The sequence below is a fragment of the Capricornis sumatraensis genome, chromosome 10, assembly GCF_032405125.1.
Source record: "Capricornis sumatraensis isolate serow.1 chromosome 10, serow.2, whole genome shotgun sequence".
Taxonomy (NCBI): Eukaryota; Metazoa; Chordata; class Mammalia; order Artiodactyla; family Bovidae; genus Capricornis; species Capricornis sumatraensis.
This window is the reverse complement of record NC_091078.1, coordinates 12703875-12723873: the sequence shown is the minus strand read 5'-3', so window position 1 is coordinate 12723873 and position 19999 is coordinate 12703875. Positions and strand designations below refer to the sequence as shown.

The following is a 19999-nucleotide window of genomic DNA, read 5'->3' as shown; positions in this document are numbered from 1 at the left end:
GGTTCAGAAAGTATCCCTCCTTCCTCGACCTCCTGTTACAGATTGTGATGGTGGTGGTTCTTCTTTGTTTCCTTCACTGTCAATCAATTGCCAGAAGAGTAGATGGCAGTCTTCAGAGCATCTCTCATGTGGTGAAATACGCTGCGTAGGGAAAATTCTCCCAAGCTGAAGTCATTTAGAAAATGGCTGCAATGACTGCTTTGCTGAAACACATGTGCCCCGCTGTGCTGAGATCCATCTCCTGATGTCCACGCAAGAAATGGGATGGGGCAGGCCCCTTTCTGTACTTGAGACCCGCTCAGAGCCCTAAGCCAGAGTTTCTTTATTGTTTAGTAAGCTCTTTTAATGAAATGTACTCCTCTTATTATAGAGGACTCAAAATAAGATCTAAATCACAAACCAATAAAAGAAAATTATTGGGCTGGGTATCTAAAGTTACTACCTAGAGGCTACTCCAGTGTGGTATTTATAAATCTCTAAACAGTTAAGTATAATTGTCTTTCTGGTTTTTGGGACGGAAGCCAACAGCCATTTCAGTTACAACTGAAGAAAAATATTTTAGTGCTGAGCTTTGTTCGTTTGGTGGGTATAAAGAGAAATGGCTTCTCCGCCACCACCAGTTCGGAATTGAGAGAGAATATTGTGGTAATGAAATGTTATATGGGAGGCTGAAAAAAAGGCTTCTCTGGTTTCAGGGAGGGAGAATGTGTATGGGATATGTGTATAGGTACACTTGTAAGCCAGAGAAGTCCTGGTGTGCAGGGTGGGAGGGGTGCTCGGGGGAGGGGAGGAGGGGAGAAAACTGGAAAGAGCAGGTGTTCAGGGGTGACATGGCAGTTGAAGATGGGGGTGGTCCGTCAATTTAATGCAAAAGCCAGATGTGCAGCTGCTAACCCCAATGCAGGCCACTCCCCATCTCAGACACAAAGACAGGGCCATTCTGGAAGGGCATGGAAGTTTCCATGAAGAGATCTGGTACGACCCCAATTCTGCCAAAGAGTGTAGCTCTCCTTCTGGAGGAAGACCTTCTAAAACACAGAGCTCTATATCATCAAAATCAAGAAAATAACAGAGACCCACAGTCATAATGGACCACAGAACTCATCTCATTCAATTTCCCTGCCGTCAAAAAGATCATGCCAGGAACTTGCCTTTGGCAAATGGTCATGTGGTGATAGGACTCTCACCATCGTTTTAGGCAGCCAATTCTGTGCTGGACATGCCTTTCTCCTGCGAGGTTAAAATCTGATTCTCCTTAATCATTAGCCATCAATCCTGGTTTTGTCCTATGCAGCAGAGGCTAAAATCACCCTTTCAGGCCCTAGCCTCATTCTCTTAACCGCTGGGCAAGTGACACGTAGCCAAGCATTTCCCCATTCTGGTTGTCCCCTTGGCAGCATTCCCTGTCTGTCAATGCCTTCCTTCAGATCTCCATAGCTCTTGACACACTCCCTCTCAGACCAGCCAGGATGAAACAATCACTGCTCCAAACAAACTGCACCTCTATCAGTAAGGTTTATCCAGCCTGTCTTGACTAATTATTTGAAACTTAATGCTGAGTGGTCTTCATTCCATTCCATTCCATTCTGTGGATTTTGTCCCATAGTTCCAGTTTAGGAAGCTCCCTTTTGAATCCGGACTCCTGTTGTCCAATATAATTTAGAGATCTCAATTCATATGATCTCCCTCATATATAAAGTAGAAGTCACATTTTCTTCTCTGAAACAGTAAAAGCTATCTCAGACTTTAGGATGTACCCTGTGCCCCCAATTAATGCTGGCTCTCCAAGGACTGCAGCCATACTTCCAAAGAAAAATGTCATTCCCTACTTGAGGCTCTTAACCTTTGCTGAAATTCAGACAAAGGAGAGTATCTGCTTCTACATGGGTATTACTTAGTGTAACTGTGCCTGAGGGTCATGGAGGGCTGGAGGAACCGCAGTGTGTGTGTGTGTGTGTGTGTGTGTGTGTGTCTCAAGCTTGTGTGCCTGCTGGTGTGTTTACGTTAGTCCATTATAATTTTTTTAAAACTTGTGGCTATAAGGAGGCATAAAACATAAACAAATCTATTTAGAGGAAAATAGGCAGTGGACGTTTGTTCCTAGTTTGTGACCCGTGTTCCTCCTTCCTCAAGGACATTGAGAACTCAGCTCAGTTTGTGACTCTCTGGCTTCACCAATGGTTCCCTCTGTCCTTTCTAACTTGGTCTTCAGATTTCTGTATTTCAGCTTGCTTTCAGGATCCTCTCCCCTGAGGCTCTTCTCCACTCCTAGAACATGAGCAAGGGGGTGGATCTCTAAGTGTGGCCCTCTCCTGGATTCAGGATTTCATTTCCACCCACCTTTAGGCCCACCTGGACTTTTCCATTGAGTCCATGCAGAAATGAATCATAACTGAAACCCAACACAACCAACTGACCAACACTGCTTCCTCCTACGGCCAGTCTCTCCTTCCCACAAGCTTCTTCTTATGCATGGGCCCTGGCTTCCATCACCAGGAAGGAAGCTCGCATTCATTCATGGAGTCCATTTTACCATCTCATCTCACATGAGATTCTCCCCTTCTTTTTCTGATTCAAGGTTCCTGATCTCCTCCTGGGTAACCACTGCTCCTACACGGTATCTCTGCATCCTCTTCTTTCCAGGCAAAACAATGCTTCATACGACTGCCAGGTCAATCTCTCTAAAGCTCAGGTCTGATCCCATCACTCTCTTGCTTTGAAATCTTCTGTAGCTCCCTAGTGCCTACTGAATTACTTATAACTTCCTAACTCACAGACTCATAAAAAATTATTTATAGCTTCTTAAGTAAAATAAAAAAGTTCCTCAATGCCCAACCCACTCTTCAGCCTCATGCCTCCCTGCTCCCTGATACATACACCGTGTTCCTGCCAAACTGTACTGACTGCTGTCCCTCAAACACATCCCCCTGTACCGCTGTCCTCCTTACTGACATTCTGCTCTCTGACCACAGCCAGTTCTATTTGTTTCCAACTACTGAAAGCCTGTGCACTTTTTCCCAAAGTGTCTCTCAAACCCACTCTCTTTCTCTTCTTGCCTCCAATGTTAGCCTCAATAGATGGTAATTCTCTCACAGGAATCAACCGGCATCCTGAAGAAGAGTTATATATTTGCTAGAAAGTTGCAAAGACTGAGAATGAGCATTATGACTCTTGACTCCTCAAGAGTGCCTGCCATGCACAGTCTGGGCACATGACAGATGCTTACTAAATGTTTGTGGGACTGAATTGACAACTTCAGGACAGATAGCATGAATCAGATGAATGCAAAGTATATACGAGGAAGAAGAACAAGAGAGGAGCCCTAACACCAACAACCGAATTTAGCCCAGGCGTAAAAATATACCCCCTCCATCTTCCTGAAGAGATCCAGACACTGGGAGAAGCATGCTGCTGGCTTTAAGGCAAGTAATGTTGCTATTTAACAGCTATGTAGTCCTAGATCTCAGCCCTGCCACCTTTCAAAAGCTGTGGTCAAGAAGAAGGTCTGTCTACTGAGCAACTAATATCCTTTACTTGGCATTTTGAAACATACAACAGAAAGCAGATGACAAACATAGCCAGTTGGGCAGAAGACAGAGCCTGATTGCCCACTGCATTCCCTCACCCCCTTTTTCCACTTAAGGATTTTCAGTACTGGGAAAGCTAATGATCACCCAAAAATATACAAAAAGAAGACTGTAGACCAACAGGCCAAGACAACATGCATACGTGCTTAGTTGCTCTGTTGTGTCCGACTCTTTTCGACCCCAGGGACTCTAGCCTGGTAGACTCCTCTATTCATGGGATTTTCCAGGCAGGAAGTATTGGAGTGGGTGGCCATATCCTTCTCCAGGGGATCTTCCCCACCCAGGGTCATATCTGAGTCTCCTGTGTAAACCTGCATTGGCAGGCAGATTCTTCACCACTGAACTACCTGGGAAGCCCTGTCAAGACGACAGAATTGTTCTAAAGAAACAAAGTGGTTCAAAGGTTAGGATTTCCAGGAAAGCAGGAGATTCAGGTTAAAATTGTTACTTAGCTTCTCTAAGCCTCAGTTTCTTCCTTTTTACAATCAAAATGGTAACCTTCTTTTTCATGCATCTCCTCTGAGGACTGACAAGAGGAGAGGTTCTGGACAGTGGTTCTCAACCCTAGCTGCACCTGGGAAGCATCAGGGAGCTTCAGAAACTCCTGATGCACAGGTTGTGCAACCTTCCACCAGCTAAATCACAATGGCTAAGGGGCAACCCAGGCACAGATATATATATATATTTAACATTTTTCAAGTGATTACAATGTGCAGCGAAAGCTAGAAACTGGTGCTCTAAGAAATGCTTATTGTCTTGGTTGACAAAATACCTACCACAGAATGGCAGGAAATGTTCATAAAGCATAAGCATTATTATGGTTGCTGTTACCAGGGGTGGTGGTGATGGTGGTAGCGATGGTGCTGGTGGTGACCAAGGGATCTTTGCTTTGGGCTCAAAGTCCTTGTGGAGGAGAACTGTTTTCAGGGCAATACCACCAAGCTCTGTTCTGGCTCTGCAAGGGACACTTCATTCTCTGAGGTCATCACATATTCCTCTCTCTATTCAAACCTCCCACCCTTTGGCTCTCCACTTTTTACTTCACAGTCCTGTTCTTTGACCTCACAGGGATTTGTTTCTTGCTTCATTTTTGGCCTATCTGCCTCCAAGCCCCCTCTAAATCCAATCATCTCCTTACATGTTTCCCATGATGTCTGCGCTGACCCTTGATTACCATCAGTTCCCTGTCCAAACTGTCCAACTCCTTAACTCCTCAAGGAAGGCCAAGCCGGTTGCTTCGTAAAGAAAGGAGGAGCCATCAGACTGAAGCTTCCTCCAGCTTCATCTTCCCCATCCAGCCCTCTGACTCAGAGGAACAGGAGTCATTCTTACCCTTTTAAAGGTCACCTAATCTCTCCTGCTTCTCTCTGATTTCCTCTTTATCATTTAACAACTCTGTCCTAGAGCTTCAAACTCTCTCCCTCTTTGGGGCTTCACCCTAGTCTTATGTAGCAACAACTATGGCGTAATTTTTCCTCTTCTAAAAACAAAAAGGAATTCCTTTCTTTGAGCTCCTCTGAACTATCCCGTTTCTCTCCCTATCTCCACTTGAAAGAGTAATAAAGGGTCTCCAAATCTTACCTAACATTAAGGCTTCCGCCGCCTGAATGATGGCTTCTACCAGTAACAAGCTACAGCAGCTGTTCTTGTTAAGATCATCGGGAACTTCCTGAGGGTCAAATGCACTGCTGTCATTTTTAGGCCCTTGTCTATTTGACTTTTCTGCAGTATCTGACAGTGCTAATCACTGTTTCCTTTCAAATCAGTTCAGCCCAGCAAATTCTTCTGGCATGCCAACGCTCTGTCAGGTCCTGTGCTTAGAGAAACTGGAGACATGAAGATGAGCAAGATAAGGAAGAGTCCTTGTTTCTCAGAGAGCCCAGAGTCTACTCAAGAAAACACGTATAGGGACAAACAATAAGGACACTAGATGGTGGCTCTGGAGTTTATTCAACTCTCTTCTCATTTACCTTCCTACCACCTACTCCTATTCCCCTAAATCTTTGTCCTCAGCCCTCTCACTGGGTTCTCTTCCTCTGTTTGTCCCTTCAATGTTGATGTTTCCCAAGGTTCCATATTGACCCGTTTTCTCTTAATTGCCCTGCTTGTCTCCCTGAGAAATATCCATCCTCAAGGCCTATACGCTGTCTATCACCAATGACCCCCAAGTCTATAATTTCAAACCTAATTTTATCCTTATAACCATATGTTCTTATTTCTTGCTGGATATTATCCAGAAAATTTCAACACAAATGAACCAAGACAAAATGTTTACCTTCTCTCCCAAGCCTGTTTCTTCTTCTGGGTCCTTTGCTTAATCACTTTTACATTTACTCAATGGCCAACCTTGAAATGCATTCCCAATTCCTCATCCTTGCTCATCCACACTTCCTTCCCATCAACCAGTCTTCAACCTTCCTTCCTATCAACCAGTCTTCAACCTTCCTTCCCATCAACTGGTCGTCAACGGCTGTTTTCTCTATTTCAGATCTATCTCAATTTCTGTCATCTTCACAACTAACATCACTAACCTGTCCTGTCGGACCTCATCTGATCCCTTCTAGTCCACTGAAGCAGTCTTCTCATGTAGCTCATGCCACCATCTCTTTGCACCTCTAAACCATGGTCATATTTTTGCTATCATCTTTTTAAAAGATAGATTTAATCATCACATTTGTATAAATCCAAATGCTTAGCAAGGCAACAAGCCTATACTTGAGATCTGCACTGTTCAGTACGGTACTCATTTGTGTTCTGGAAGCTATAGTGCCTGACATATAGTGGCCACTCACTTATTCCTCTTTCTTTCCCTTAAAACTTACTCTTACTAGGAGGTTAAGCAGGAAGAAACTACAGATGCTCATTTCATAACTAGATATAAATGCACAATAGCAAAAACCTAAAAACAGAACTACCACATAATATAGCAATTCCACTCCTAGGTATACATCCAAAAAAAAAACACAAACAAACACTAATTCAGAAAAATGCATGAATCCCACTGTTCACAGCAGCATTATTTACAATAGTCAAGATATGGAAGGAACCTGAGCATTCACCAAAAGATGAATGGATAGAGAAGATGTGGCCCCCCCCAACACACACATACACACACACACACGAATATTAGCCATAAAAAAATTTAATTCTGCCATTTGCAACAACATGGATTGACCTAGAAGGTATCATGCTTAGTGAAATAAGTCAAAGACAAAAATAGTATGTTATCACTTACATGTGGAATATAAAACATAAAACATGTGAATGTATATAACAAAACAGAAACAGACTTAGAGATACAGAGAACAAACTAGTGGTTATCAGTCAAGAGAAGAAAGAGAATAGGATAAGTTAGGAATAAGGGATTAACAGACATAAACTGCTGCTGCTGCTGCTGCTGCTGCTAAGTCGCTTCAGTCATGTCCGACTCTGTGTGACCCCATAGACGGCAGCCCACCAGGCTCACCCATCCCTGGGATTCTCCAGGCAAGAGTACTGGAGCGGGGTGCCATTGCCTTCTCCTAGACATAAACTACTATGCATAAAATAAATAAGCTATAAGGATACATTGCAGAGTACAAGGAATAAAGCCAATATTTTATAATAACTTTAAATGGTGCATCATCTATAAAAATATTGAATCACTCTGTTGTACACCTGAAACTAATATAACCTTGTAAATCAACTCTACTTTAGCAGTAAGAAACACATAATGGGAAACTCAATCGCATGATCCTTCCTTTCAGGGTCTGACTCAAGCAGCTCTCTGAGAATAGACCCTTCCTCCCTCTGCTCACCCTCCACTGAAAGATCAGACTCGGTTCCTATCTTTTAGAACCACAGGGAGAGAGTCTGGCAAGAGCCACTGTTGTACCAGCTGATTTAAATTGAAGTGTTTTCCCCAGATAAATGTGTGCTAAATAATACACCAGCTCTCCAGCCAAAGGGAAGTGACAGGCGCTCTGTAAATAAAGGCACTTAGTTGCTGGTAAAGAGCTGTAAAGTGGTTCTGAGCTAATGTTTGCTGACCAGCAAGAAGCGGCTTCACCTGCTTTATATAATTGTCACTGCAGTCTTGCCTGCTGTATATTAAAACTGCATCTCATAGACTCAACTGTCACATCGGATATACCGTCCAGCATACAGTATGCCGCCTTTCTCTGTAATTGTTTCTGACAACCAGCCATCACATTTCAGATCTTTTCAGAAAGTATCTGGTCCTGAATCCCTATGCTGGCCCAGTCCTGACACCATGTGGGCTAGAACAGTGACACCAAACGGGAATGTGAAAAGAGAAGAGGAAAAAGAGCTTTCGTGAGTCTAGGAGAGCAAGTAACACGCAATGTCAAGTGTCTGGACACAAATCCCAGGGAAGACTCTGCCTCCTCAATGTTAAGACACATCTTGTTTCATTTCATGTTGGAACAACTTGCCGTAAGGCTGCATGAATACTGTGGCCCCAGAGGACACTTGTCTGTCCTGGGTCCACAGTTTTGACCTGCTATGTTCTGGAAAGATGGAAACATACCTCTCAAGGTGAGACAAAGGAATGGATCTCATAAGGACTGCAAAATAAAGAGTGAGGAAAGTGGGGAGTGGCGATCAACCTCAATAGCTCAGTCGTGTCCAACTCTCTGTGACCCCATGGACTGTAGCCCACCAGGCTCCCCTGTCCATGGGATTTCCCAGGCAAGAATACTGGAGTGGGTTGCCATTTTTTCCTCCAGGGCATCTGCCAGACCCAGGGTAATTCCAATCCACCTGGAGCTTGGTCATGCCAAACGCCCAGATGAAAGGTAACAAAAGCATCTGAGACCAGGGGGCATTCTAGTGGGTCACCGGGGTCTCAAGGAGGGGGAGCAGTTGGCATCTCAGTTTGTCCATTTGATCCCATGGACTGGGATGAACCCGAGAAGTGGGCTGTACAGTGAGCAACCAGAGGTGAATTTACAATACTCACCTATCAAGGAGGAGTGACTTCCTACGTTGATAGCCACCACAGGGCCACCGCTTTTAGAAGGTCAGAGGGTCATCAGGGAAGTGTTAGAAGATCAAGAACAAGAGAGGAGCAGGTAGAATAAGAAAGCAAGGGGGAATATGGACTCAGTGAGGCTACAGCTTCAACGGTCCTTCATTAAGAGTTGAATGAAATGCTTGCTGGTTACTGGGGGATGTACACTCCACTCCAGTGCCAACCAGGAGTCTCTGAAGACTACCACCAGCCATAGAGCACATCCTCTGCCTCTTCTGGGGTGTGTATGTGTGTGTGTGTGTGTGTATTTGTATGTGTGTGTGTTTACACAAAAGAAGAGCCCCTCTTTATGGCAGAAAAAAATGAGTTCCCTTATTCTTCCTTCTCTCCTTCCAAAATCTACTTTTCTTGCTTATTGCTGTGATAAAAACAGTAAAGAAGGCTTTTGAGAGTGAGTGAGTATCTTAGAGGAGAAGGGAAGCATTTTTTTAAACCAGTTTGGCCATTAAGTAGGATCTCAGAGTCTGGGAAAAGGTTTAAGAGAGCTGGAAGGAACACCAATGTCAGATGCATATGTGACTATACTGTATGTCAGGATTCTAAACTAGGACCTTGAAAATCATGATTACTGAATTGGGAGGAAACTGGCATGCCGGGGAAAGGGAGTCTTTTCCTGCCCACCTGCCCCCCAATTTGGTTCCTTCTCCACCTGAAGGGAGCACTTCCCCTGCTTCTACTTTTTTCCATTCCCTCTGCTGGTTCCTGCCAGGAGAAGAGGGGCATCTAATTGGGTTGGGTCGTGTGTTCACTGGACCCCATGCTGTTAATGTGAACATTTATTATACCTTAAAGTACTGCACACAGTCACCTGGGGATGCTGTTAGGATGCAGATTCTGACCAGGTAGGTCTAGGGGGCATGAGTGTCTGCATTTCTGCATGGTCCCTGTGTGATGCCCATGCTGGGGTATGGGCGGGAAGACACGCAGTGAAGATCGACTCCTTAAAGGCAGAAACCAAAACCTAGCTTGCCTCTTCCTTCTCCAAAAAGACAAGCTCACTGCTTCCTCTCATGCTTTGTCATCTCAGCTCCCTGAGTAGGCTGTGCAGGAGGCGGGAAAGAGTTTAGGCTCTTTCTTAGGGCCTTGGCATATGTCCAGCCGGCATGACTGAGCAAATGGAGACCAAGATTTGAATTGGGGGGCAAGGCAAAGGAGGGTGGAGTGGAGAGGCCAAAACCAAGCTACAGGCTGTATCAACCAGGATATATCAAGAATAGAAGCTGTTCTGCTACAGGTAAGAGGAAAATTAGAGGCTGACACTGCCTAGAGAAGGGCTGGAGGAACAGTCAAAGAGGCCAGTATTATCCATTTCACTTGCAACGCCAAGGGGGAAGTTCTCCTGAACCTCACCAGAACCTCAGGACCCTCAGGGAAACTCGCACCCCAGTCTCCATTTCAAGTAGCAAAGTTAGCGGTTGCCAAAGTTTCCATTGAGAGTGGCTTTGAACCTTGCATCTGTTCGAGGTCTGGCTATAACTGCCTCCCAAGAATGAAGGCTTCTTTTTCTCTTCTACCATCTAGATAGGCCCTAGAGTCCGCGCTCATTGGTAGACTCCAGCCCAGAACCGTGCAGGTAAAGGGATTCTAGGAACTATTGTTCCTGGCTTCACTGTGATGTTGAGGAGACCTCCAAAGGGGGCAGTGGTGATGCTGAGTGGCACGTGGGCTGAGGCTGCAGGATGGAACTTTATCATGCCACTAAGATGGTGCTTCATGGCGCAGTGGCTACAGTTCTCATGGGCTGTGCACCCTCCCCCTTTACTCTTGGGGTGCTGGCGTTCAGGTCCCCATCAGGCACCCAATGCCACCCAGCCAGCAGACTGTGTGTGACAATGATTTTCCAGCTCATGGCAAACCCACACAAGAGGTGTTACTTGGCAGAAAATACTTCCCATCCTATCCTGTCCAGGCCATGATGAGTGAGGTTGTTTGTTGGAGGGTTTCAGCAGTGCTGCTTTTCTGAGACTCCTAGACAACATCTTTACTTGTTACCATCTGCCCAGGATCCCAGAGCAAATGACAAGAAAGACTGGGGCAGAGCAGAGATGGCAGATGTGTCGTTTAAAGCCGTCGTGCCTCCTACAGAGAACACTTTCCGGGCTGACAAGCGTCACCTCTTGCTAAATGACTTTGAGTGTCCGTATAGTCCTCACTCTCCAGAGACCACCATCCCCTGATCAGCCCATAACGATGCAAAGCTTAACACCCCCACGCAGCTCTAACAACGGCAAAGCTTAACCCAGGTCAATGGCAAAAATATGTGTCAAGCAGAAACACTGGAACTGTTTGGCCAGCATTGTTTCGGTGCTCTGACATTTAGCTGGCGACCTTGGTCATGAAGCCACTGTTTGGGAAAGCTGAGGGGGTGGTGTTTTAAAAGCTGGATTATTCTCGGGAAGGCAGTCTATTGCGAGTGTGGGTGTTCAGGTCTCAAGCCCGCTTCCTGGGCTGGCAAGAAGAGGCAGGAGATGCCCCTTTGAAAGCTGTGGCAGCCACAGCAGGTTTCACTACCAGGCAGGCTGATGTGAGCCTCTTTGAATTACTGAGTGAAGGATATCCCTCTTGCCAGCCCCTGTCCCCTGTAGGCACAGCAGAGAAGTATTACAGGCTGTCCTTACCTTGGGAATTAGCCTGCAAGACCCCGATGCTGTCATCAAACTGCATAGATTTGATGTTGAGTGACGCCAAGATGCATTCCTTGTCCTGCAGCGAAGTATCATCAATATTATTCTGATTGGCTGACAGGATAACGCACATGTCACAGAGGTTGATGTTGACAGCCCTTAAATCAGCCCGACTTAATGGCGTACCCTTTGGCATAGAGGAAAGAGAAAGAGAAAAAAAAAAATGGAGAAGCAAAAATGAGACTGAGGGACGAGAGGGAAAGAGGGGGAAAAAATAAAAACAAATTAAAGATTGAGCCGGAGCTCTGGGAAATTATTTAACAAGTATCTTTTTTATGCCTTGACATTAAGCTGGCCTAACTACATTCAAGGGAATAGGAGCTGTGTGCTAATCTAAAGGGTAGTTGGTGCTGATGGCAGCATTTTAGGCTTGCTCTCAATACTCAATCAAGCTATTACTAACTAACGAGGGAGAGGAATAATGCCAGGGTTCTACATCTTCTTCCTGCCTGGAAATTGTCTTGATTTAAGTAACTGTCCTGTGGCAACCTCTGGCTTTCAGAATGTAACAAAGGGGTAGATTTCAAATGCCTGTTTATTTAATAGCAAGTCACTTCTGTCTCAGGCAAAAAGACAGCAGCTCCAACTAGAATTTCCAAGGCGGCCAAGGGGAAATAGGCAGGGAGCATGGTGTGATGAGGTGGGGCTGAATGCAGCGCTCGATTTGGAAGAGGTGGGAGAGAGGGCAATTAACGGTGGGTAAAGCTTCACGTCATATCATTTCACTGCATATTTTCAGCAAGAAAAAAAACAAGGAAGTCGAGTAATTGTCCAAGAACATAGGCAAGGTTAAATACACCATCAGATAGATTTACAGTGGAAGTCTATGTAGTAGGTAAAAGGACTGAAAAAGAGTTCTCCGTGTAGGTATTGCTTTGGAAGGACCTCAAAGAGAAAGGAGCAAGTGAAGCAAACTAACAAAAAACAAGTTCTGGACAATCAGAAAGTACGATTTCATTTACGTAAAAAGACACCCACAAAACAGAACTATATGTGCATGAATGTATATACAAACTTTCAGAGAGAAAGTTCAGAAAAAGTACACACTAAATTAATAACAGTAATTACCCCAGGGAGGGGAATAAGACTGGAAGGAAAAGTTTGTTTTTGACTTTACATACTTCTTTTTTGTTTGAATATTTTATAACAAGAACGTATTTGTATATTACCGGAGGAATTAAAAATAAATAAGCCAGTAAACAGATTTTTTTGAAATGTCCCATAACAACAGAAAACAATGGGGAAAAAATAAAAACAGATCAAGGAGGAATGACAGAGAGGTCATAAATGTAGCCACTGGTAAAATATAAGGGTTAGGATTGAAGGAATGGGGCACGACCCCCACGTGCTCGGTGTCCTCATAGAGGGCTATGGCCAAATAATCTGGCCATCCCACGTAAGAAGGCCCCACAGGCATCATTTTGGAGTTCACGACCAGCTACCAGCCTCCCTCATCCTCCAGGCTGAATCCAGCTTCCGATGTGCCTTCATAGAGATCCGAGTTACCTTCAACTCACTGAGCCAGTAGGGAGAGGGTCTGCCAACTGCCTGTATCTCTGGATGCCTTCCTCTCGTTCTCCTTCCTGGAAAGGGGACTTTGAGAATACTAGACTTGGCCACAGAGATCAAGGCCATCAGCCCTCTTTTTATGACTCAGTGGCAGTAATGATTCTATTCTCAGTCTCCAAAATATTGCTTTGACGTGAAATTATGGAGGAAGAGGCCTATAGGGTGGGGAAGCTGCTAGTTCCAAGCTCTGGAGCAGGATCTTTTGAGAGAAGAACTCTCCCCTCTTTTCCTGGGGTCTTTGGTGCAAAACAAGTCTGACCAACTTCCTGAATCATTTCACCAGTGCATAAGCTGCAACTGCTTACATCCATATTCTTTTAATTTTCACCTTGCAGAAAATCCAGCAGTAATTGTGATATATAAGACAATCCCTGTACAGCTGTACACACATGATTTCAAAACTCAAGTAATACAAATGACATACACAGAAACACTTTGTGTTTCTCTACTTGTGCTAAGTTGCTTCAGTCATTTCTGACTCTTTGCAACCCCATGGACCATAGCTCTCCAGGCTCCTCTATCCATGGGATTCTCCAGATAAGAATACTGGAATGATCTGCCATGCCCTCCTCCAGGGGATCTTCCTGATCCAGGGATTGAAGCCACACTTCTTAAGTCTCCTGCATTGGCATGTGGGTTCTTTACCACTAGCACCTTCATGCATTGGAGAAGGAAATGGAAACCCACTCCAGTGTTCCTGCCTGGAGAATCCCAGGGAGGGGGAGCCTGGTGGGCTGCCGTCTATGGGGTTGCACAGAGTCGGACACGACTGAAGTGACTTAGCAGCAGCAGCACCACCTGAGAAGTCCGTGTTTCTTTGGGATGGCCCTATATGTGGGGCCCTGTTTAAGAAATGAAATAGGTGAAGAAAAAGGTGAGGACCCATTTTGTACCAATATGCTGTCTTGAGTGTGCTAAATTTTGGAAGGTTTGAAATAGGAGAAGCTGCAAACAGGAGAACTAGTTCATACAGACATAGGCAGATGAGCAGATGTGTACAAGGGCGTGACGAAGGAAGCGCTCACAACAAACATCCATACATAGCAAACGTTATACACAGACCACCAACACGTACATGGACTCCTGTATCCCAGAAAAACAATAAGCTCTTTACAAAATACTTTTATACCCCAGTCTACTGCTCCCAAGAACATGTAGGAAGGCACATGTAGGAAAGATAATGGTGGAAATATGTAATCACAACTATCATGTTCCTGAAATTAGCAAGGTATATCTCTGCATATGCTCTTCTGTGTAAGACTATTTGCTTTTCTGCAGGTGACTATTTTTCACCACATTGTGTTCATCAAGTCAGTGAGTTTGGGGTCCAGCATTCAAAAGATCTCTGTCTATATTTTTCTCACTTCTTTATACATTTATTGTCTATATTAATAGTCTATTGTGCTAGGTATACATAAGGATACATGGCAGCTACAAATGGCATTGCTTGTGGATAGATTTTTGTCATCCTTATTGAATTATCTTACTTGATTCTTCCCCTTTCTGAGATTCTAGAAGCTAATAACAGAAAAAATGAATTTTAGCTTCAAAAGTGGGGAAAAATCCAGACTTCTTGAAATATAGAATCAGATTTGTATTCCTCAGTTTTAGGGATATGAACTTCCAAGAAAAATGTTTGGAGACAAGTAGCATTTGCATGGATTTGTAGCTTGAAGAACTATAGGAAAGGTCAAAATGTAAAGTGCTCTTCAATTATTTGGGAATTTATAGAAAATATATTGATTACTAATTAAGGAAGTAGTTACATGACTCTCAAATCATGAATCCCGTGCCCTCACATTAAACTGTGGAGTCCAAAACTGTTCCTTTTATGTGTTTTATAATCAATAATATCACAGGCACACATGGGCACAAACGTGTTCACATGCAATGGCATGAAAACATTACAGGGTTTCTAAATGACTATGATGGAAAGAGGGGTTGGCCAGCAGAAGGAGTTGGTCCTCTGCACAGCAGAAATAAAAATTCTGTTAAATACATTTAGTTAAAAACAGAACAAGATAAAATAAGATTTCTCCAAGCAGTTATAATGCCATAAATAGAGTGATATAAATAGTTCCATATGTAAATTCCACTATAAGCATTATAATACTGCAAAGCACTGGGTTTGGGTAGGTAAGAGAGAAAGTGTTTAGACACTGATATGGTTAATACATTTGATACCAGCTAAACTCCATGTCTGGTGAGCGACTGAACTTGGCTGCAAATTCCTTTTAATAAGGTCTCTCAGGGTTTGGATATTCCTAGACAGAGTGTCGGGGAAGGGCTGAGTCCTCAGGCCCATAACCAGATGAAGAAGCAGAGGCATGATCAAAGCTACAACCATTATATTCATCTGGGATTTCTCTTTTGTGAATAAAAAGGAGAAAACAGCATTGATAACGCAACCCTGGACTTACAGGCAAGATGGAAACCTTGGGGAAGTTATGCAGCGTCTCCCATTCCCGCTTGAGGTACTCGATGGAACCCACAAACACAATGTGCTTGAGCTCATGGTAGTGAAAGTTGCTGGCACGGAGTGGCATCACCAGGTTCCGAAGGCCAATCAGGGCAGAACTGACATCACCAAAGATGCAGACCACCACGTGGCCACTCAGGACGGTCATGGCAGCTTCACTTCGGGTCTGCCAGGGGGAGAAGAGCACAAGCATTGGGACAGAAGACCTCACGGGGTTGTGGAAGGGACGGGAACATCACTTTTGTAAAATGACAAGTAAACAATCACTGAGTGCTTACTATGTACTATTACTTTTTATTCCTTCAATGTTATATTCATGCCATGTGTTAATCACTCACTCATGTCTGACTCTTTGCAACCCCATGGACTAAAGCTCGCTAGACTCCTCTGCCCATGGGATTCTCCAGGCAAGAACACTGGAGTGGGTAGCCATTCCCTTCTCCAAGGGGATCTTCCTGACCCAGGAATAAAACCTGGGACTCCCACATTGCAGGAAGATTCTTTACCATCTGAGCCACCAGGGAATATACACCTATAACTCGAGTATATGTATATAAACTATACTGATGTAATAAATATGAAGCCCGTGGGGTTGCAAAGAGTCAGACACGACTTCATGGTTAAACAACAAGAAAAATATATATTCACACACATCACTACTTTCTTTTAAAAAATATTTAAGGAAGCTATGCCATACATACATATGAACAGGATTCAGGGGGAGAAATAAGAAAGAAGAGCAATACTGACGTCATTTGAAAAAGGAAGTCTTAGTTTCCAGGAAATTGTTGACTAAACTGTTTTCCTTTGTTGCTGAGATGATGATAAAATAGTCAGACTCACGCTGGCCTTGGCTCAAGAGATGAGTTTTGAATTCGAGACTCATCAATGGGATCTCACAGGACATTACTACATCAGAAGGTAGAAAATGATATCCAAAGCCAGGGGCTAGCAAACTATGACTCATAGGCCAAATCTAACCCACTACCTGCTTATCTCTGGCCAGTGAGCAAAAATTGGTTTTTATGTTTGAAAATTATTGGCAAAAAAATCAAAAGAAAAATATCTCATACTACGCAAAAATTATATGAAGTTCAAATTCCAAGAAAGTTTTATCACAACACGGCTGGTCTTACTGATTTAGGTATTGCCGATGGCTGGTTTTACATTACAAAAGCAGAGGTGATTAGCTGTGACAGAGACCCTATGGCCAGCAAAGCCTAAATTCTTTGTTATATGACCCTTTACAGAGAGAGTTTGCCGACCACTATCCACTGCTGCCTTAGGGTTTCCAGGGACACAACTAGAGTGACCACTTGTGTTAAGTCATCAGAGGAAGACTCCCAAACAACCACGAGAAGGATCATAACAGCAAGAGCAACAGGCCCCCATCTTCCCCCAACTCCAGGCCTATAATTCACAAAGGAAACAAATGAAAGAATAAAATCACCAGTTAAAGCTTCCCAGGACAATTAATCCATCAGCCCCTGCTGGCCCCTCTGCTTACTGTGTTCGTGCAAAGAGCAACACAGGAGGCCAGTTCTGGGTCTTTCTCTGCCTCTCTTTCTGGTCCAATGCCTCCCAACTTCCTTTCTTCCTCCCAGTCCACCCACTGCATGTCTAGATGGCCCCATGTGGCTTACAATGCTTTGGGGAGGCATATTAATGTCCACTGCACATATCAAACTCTGCTCAATTTAATCTCTAGAATTGACCAGTGTATTGATTGTTTAAATGCCAATATTGCAATTCATGACAATGTCAGGGTTATTACAGCAACCCCCAAGGAGAGGAAGAAGCTAGCTTTTACTCCCTGATCGTTAGAATAAAGCAGAGGCTGTCACCATTATTGGTTTCTCTCTGCAACAGTACAGGGACATCTAAGATGCAGGCCATAAAACATGTCTTATAAATGGTGACCAAGGAGAAGCCACTAGGGAGTCACATCCCCATCGCTGCTTCATGGATGAGTGAGTTATCTCGGCTGGATGGAGCATGCATGTCTAGGTATCAGCAGCAGAGGGTCAACCTGTCTGTAATGTGCTGTGATGGGACTCCTGATTAGTTTTATTTGGCCAGGTCATTTGGGAGGCTAGCTCCCTTCAGGAAGCCTGGGAAATACAAACTAAGTTCAGAATAGGGGCTGGAAATCTAGACGTGGGAGCTAGGGAAAGCACCAGTTAGCAGAGTGGCCATTCACTGTGCTAATCCCAGGAGCTTAGATCTGGTGTCCAACACACCAGATCCTCAGACTAACCAGAGCAGTATCACCTGGAGAACCTGGTAAAGACCCCAATTCCCAGGATGTAGCCCTGGGGAGACTGATTCAGTCAGACATTAGACCCAGTGGAGAAACTACTCGAGTGTATCTTCTCTTTCCTATGTATCCTTCAAGGCCTAGTCCATGTGGGGCCTTCACGGCCATTAACCCCTTCTGAACTCAACCTGTTTGTATCTAATAAGATTTCCCTGGCCACTTAAATACATGCTAGAGTGAAACAACATTTTGTGTCTTGTTACGCTTAGCTTTTAATATATTGTTTCATGGTACATTATATCTTTTAATTAGATGGTCATTTTCTCAAAATGATAGCCATCTCAAATTTTCTAACTCCCAAAGCAGGTAGTGTCCTACATCCACAAACAATCCGCATGTAGCTGGCTCTTGAAAGCATTCTCATCTCTTTGGGAGGGTTATTTGACAAAGGGTTTTTTGGACCACACTGTCTAAACAGCACCTACAAGTCCCTTTCTAGCCCATGCACGTGTGGGTGCTCCATTGCATCCAACTCTTGTGACATGGACTGTAGCCCTCCAGGCTCCTTGGTCTGTGGGATTTCCCAGAAAAGGATGCTGGAGTGGGTTGCCATTTCCTTCTCCAGGGTAGCTTCCTGACCCAGGGACTGAACCCATGTCTCTTGCATCTGCTTTATTGGCAGGTGCATTCTTTACCACTGTACCACCTGGGAAGCCCCTTCTAGCCCACATTGCTGCTGTTGTTCAGTTGCTAAGTCCTATCTGGCTCTTTGCAACCCCATGGACTGCTGCAGCATGCTGGGCTTTCCGGTCCTTCACCATTTCCTAGAGTTTGCTCAAACGCATGTCCATTGAGTCAGTGATGCCGTCTAACCACCTCATCCTCTGATTGCCCCCTTCTCTTCCTACCCTCAATCTTTCCCAGCATCAGGGTCTTTCCCAATGAGTCAGCTCTTCACATCAGGTGGCCAAAGTTTTGAAGCTTCAGCTTCAGTCTTTCCAATGGATATTCAGGGTTGATTTAGCCCATGACCTCATTTTATTTTCTTCATAGCATTTTATCAATATCTAAAATGTTATTACATAGTCATTGTCTATCTTGAGATCTGGTCTTTGTCCCCACTAGAGTACAAGAGCTATGAGGCCAGCTGTTGTCAGGGGTTGTATCTTTAGCAACAAGAACAAGCGTCTAACACGTAACAGGTCTGTTAAATAGGTTTTGTTAAATGATCCTATTTTTCAGATGAGAGAAGTAGTAACTCACCTCATTAAACTCTTTGGTGCTGGTAGGGTGCTTTGAGTGTCAGCCATGCACTTCTCAGAATTATCTAGGCAAGCCATTGAAAACGCTTGCATCCCGAAATGTCAATCCAGCTTCTGACATGCCCCAAGGTGGGTAACACCAGGATGAGTTTATATCCCCAGAGCAAAAGTGGGGCAGATACACCATCAGAATATAAACAAAAGCAGCAGCTTTGTAATGAGAACCATTTGTACTCCTTGGAAAGGGTTAGTTCCTGAGAATTCTGACTTTCTATGCTTTTGTCTGCCACTTTCACACCTCCCAAACAGCCTCCAGAACAGAGCTGTATTGGTTCTTCATGCTTGATTATAATTAAATTGAGAAGTCACACACATATTCAGATAAAACACAGGGAAAAACCTAGTGGATTAGAGCACAAAGGCATTCTGAGGAACTGGAACCTTCCTTTCTTAGGAACAGTGGCCATAACATCAGCAATGATAGGATTTTCCTGGCTGACATAAAGGAGCAGGCCTCAGCAATGTGAGGATTAGAAAGCACAAGGGAGGAAGAGCCTTTCCATCTGACCTTCCTGATTATTAATCCATTTTGCATGGATTAGCAAGACAATAAATGGGTAGGAAAGCCGATGTAGGCGTAAAACCTTAAGCTGTTAATCGGACAAGTCTAAAGAATAGCATGGATTATTATCTATTCTGACATTCCTGAGACAGACCAGAAGAAGCCCACTGCTGCTACTGAGATGAGTCAACCAGGAAACAGGGCGATAAGCTCCAGCCTTTCTGAGGTGGATCATGGTCATCCTTGTCGTCATCAGCAAGTGGGATTTGCCTGCCTACCTCGTGAGCTAAGAAGGATCACAAATATGCAAATATATTATCTAGAAAGATACAAGACACTATTATAAACAAACGATGATACAGGTAGCATTCAGATTTCTTCATGGCATTTAATATATAATAAAAATAGGTAAGTTTATGGAGGCCTATGTTGAGTTTTAATCTTCACTACAATTCTATGAGTTAAGGTCATTCTTATCCCATCTTCCTACATATAAGCGACGAAGTGCAAATCCTTCAAGGGACTGGTCCAAGGCCACGCAGCTAAGCACAGGCATGCTCTGGCCTG

General features: G+C 44.1%; 1 protein-coding gene across 24 annotated transcripts in view; it reads right to left on the bottom strand.

Moving 5' to 3' along the window:
* KCNMA1 (potassium calcium-activated channel subfamily M alpha 1) overlaps window positions 1–19999 on the bottom strand; it is a 762349-nt gene that overhangs the window by 62978 nt on the left and 679372 nt on the right. For all 24 annotated transcript variants that reach the window (XM_068982831.1, XM_068982832.1, XM_068982835.1 and 21 more), the window contains 2 exons: window positions 15293–15517; window positions 11238–11430 (listed from right to left, as the gene is read on the bottom strand). In XM_068982831.1, coding sequence (XP_068838932.1) covers window positions 11238–11430; window positions 15293–15517 — 418 coding nt within the window. The remainder of the gene's footprint in view (window positions 1–11237; window positions 11431–15292; window positions 15518–19999) is intronic.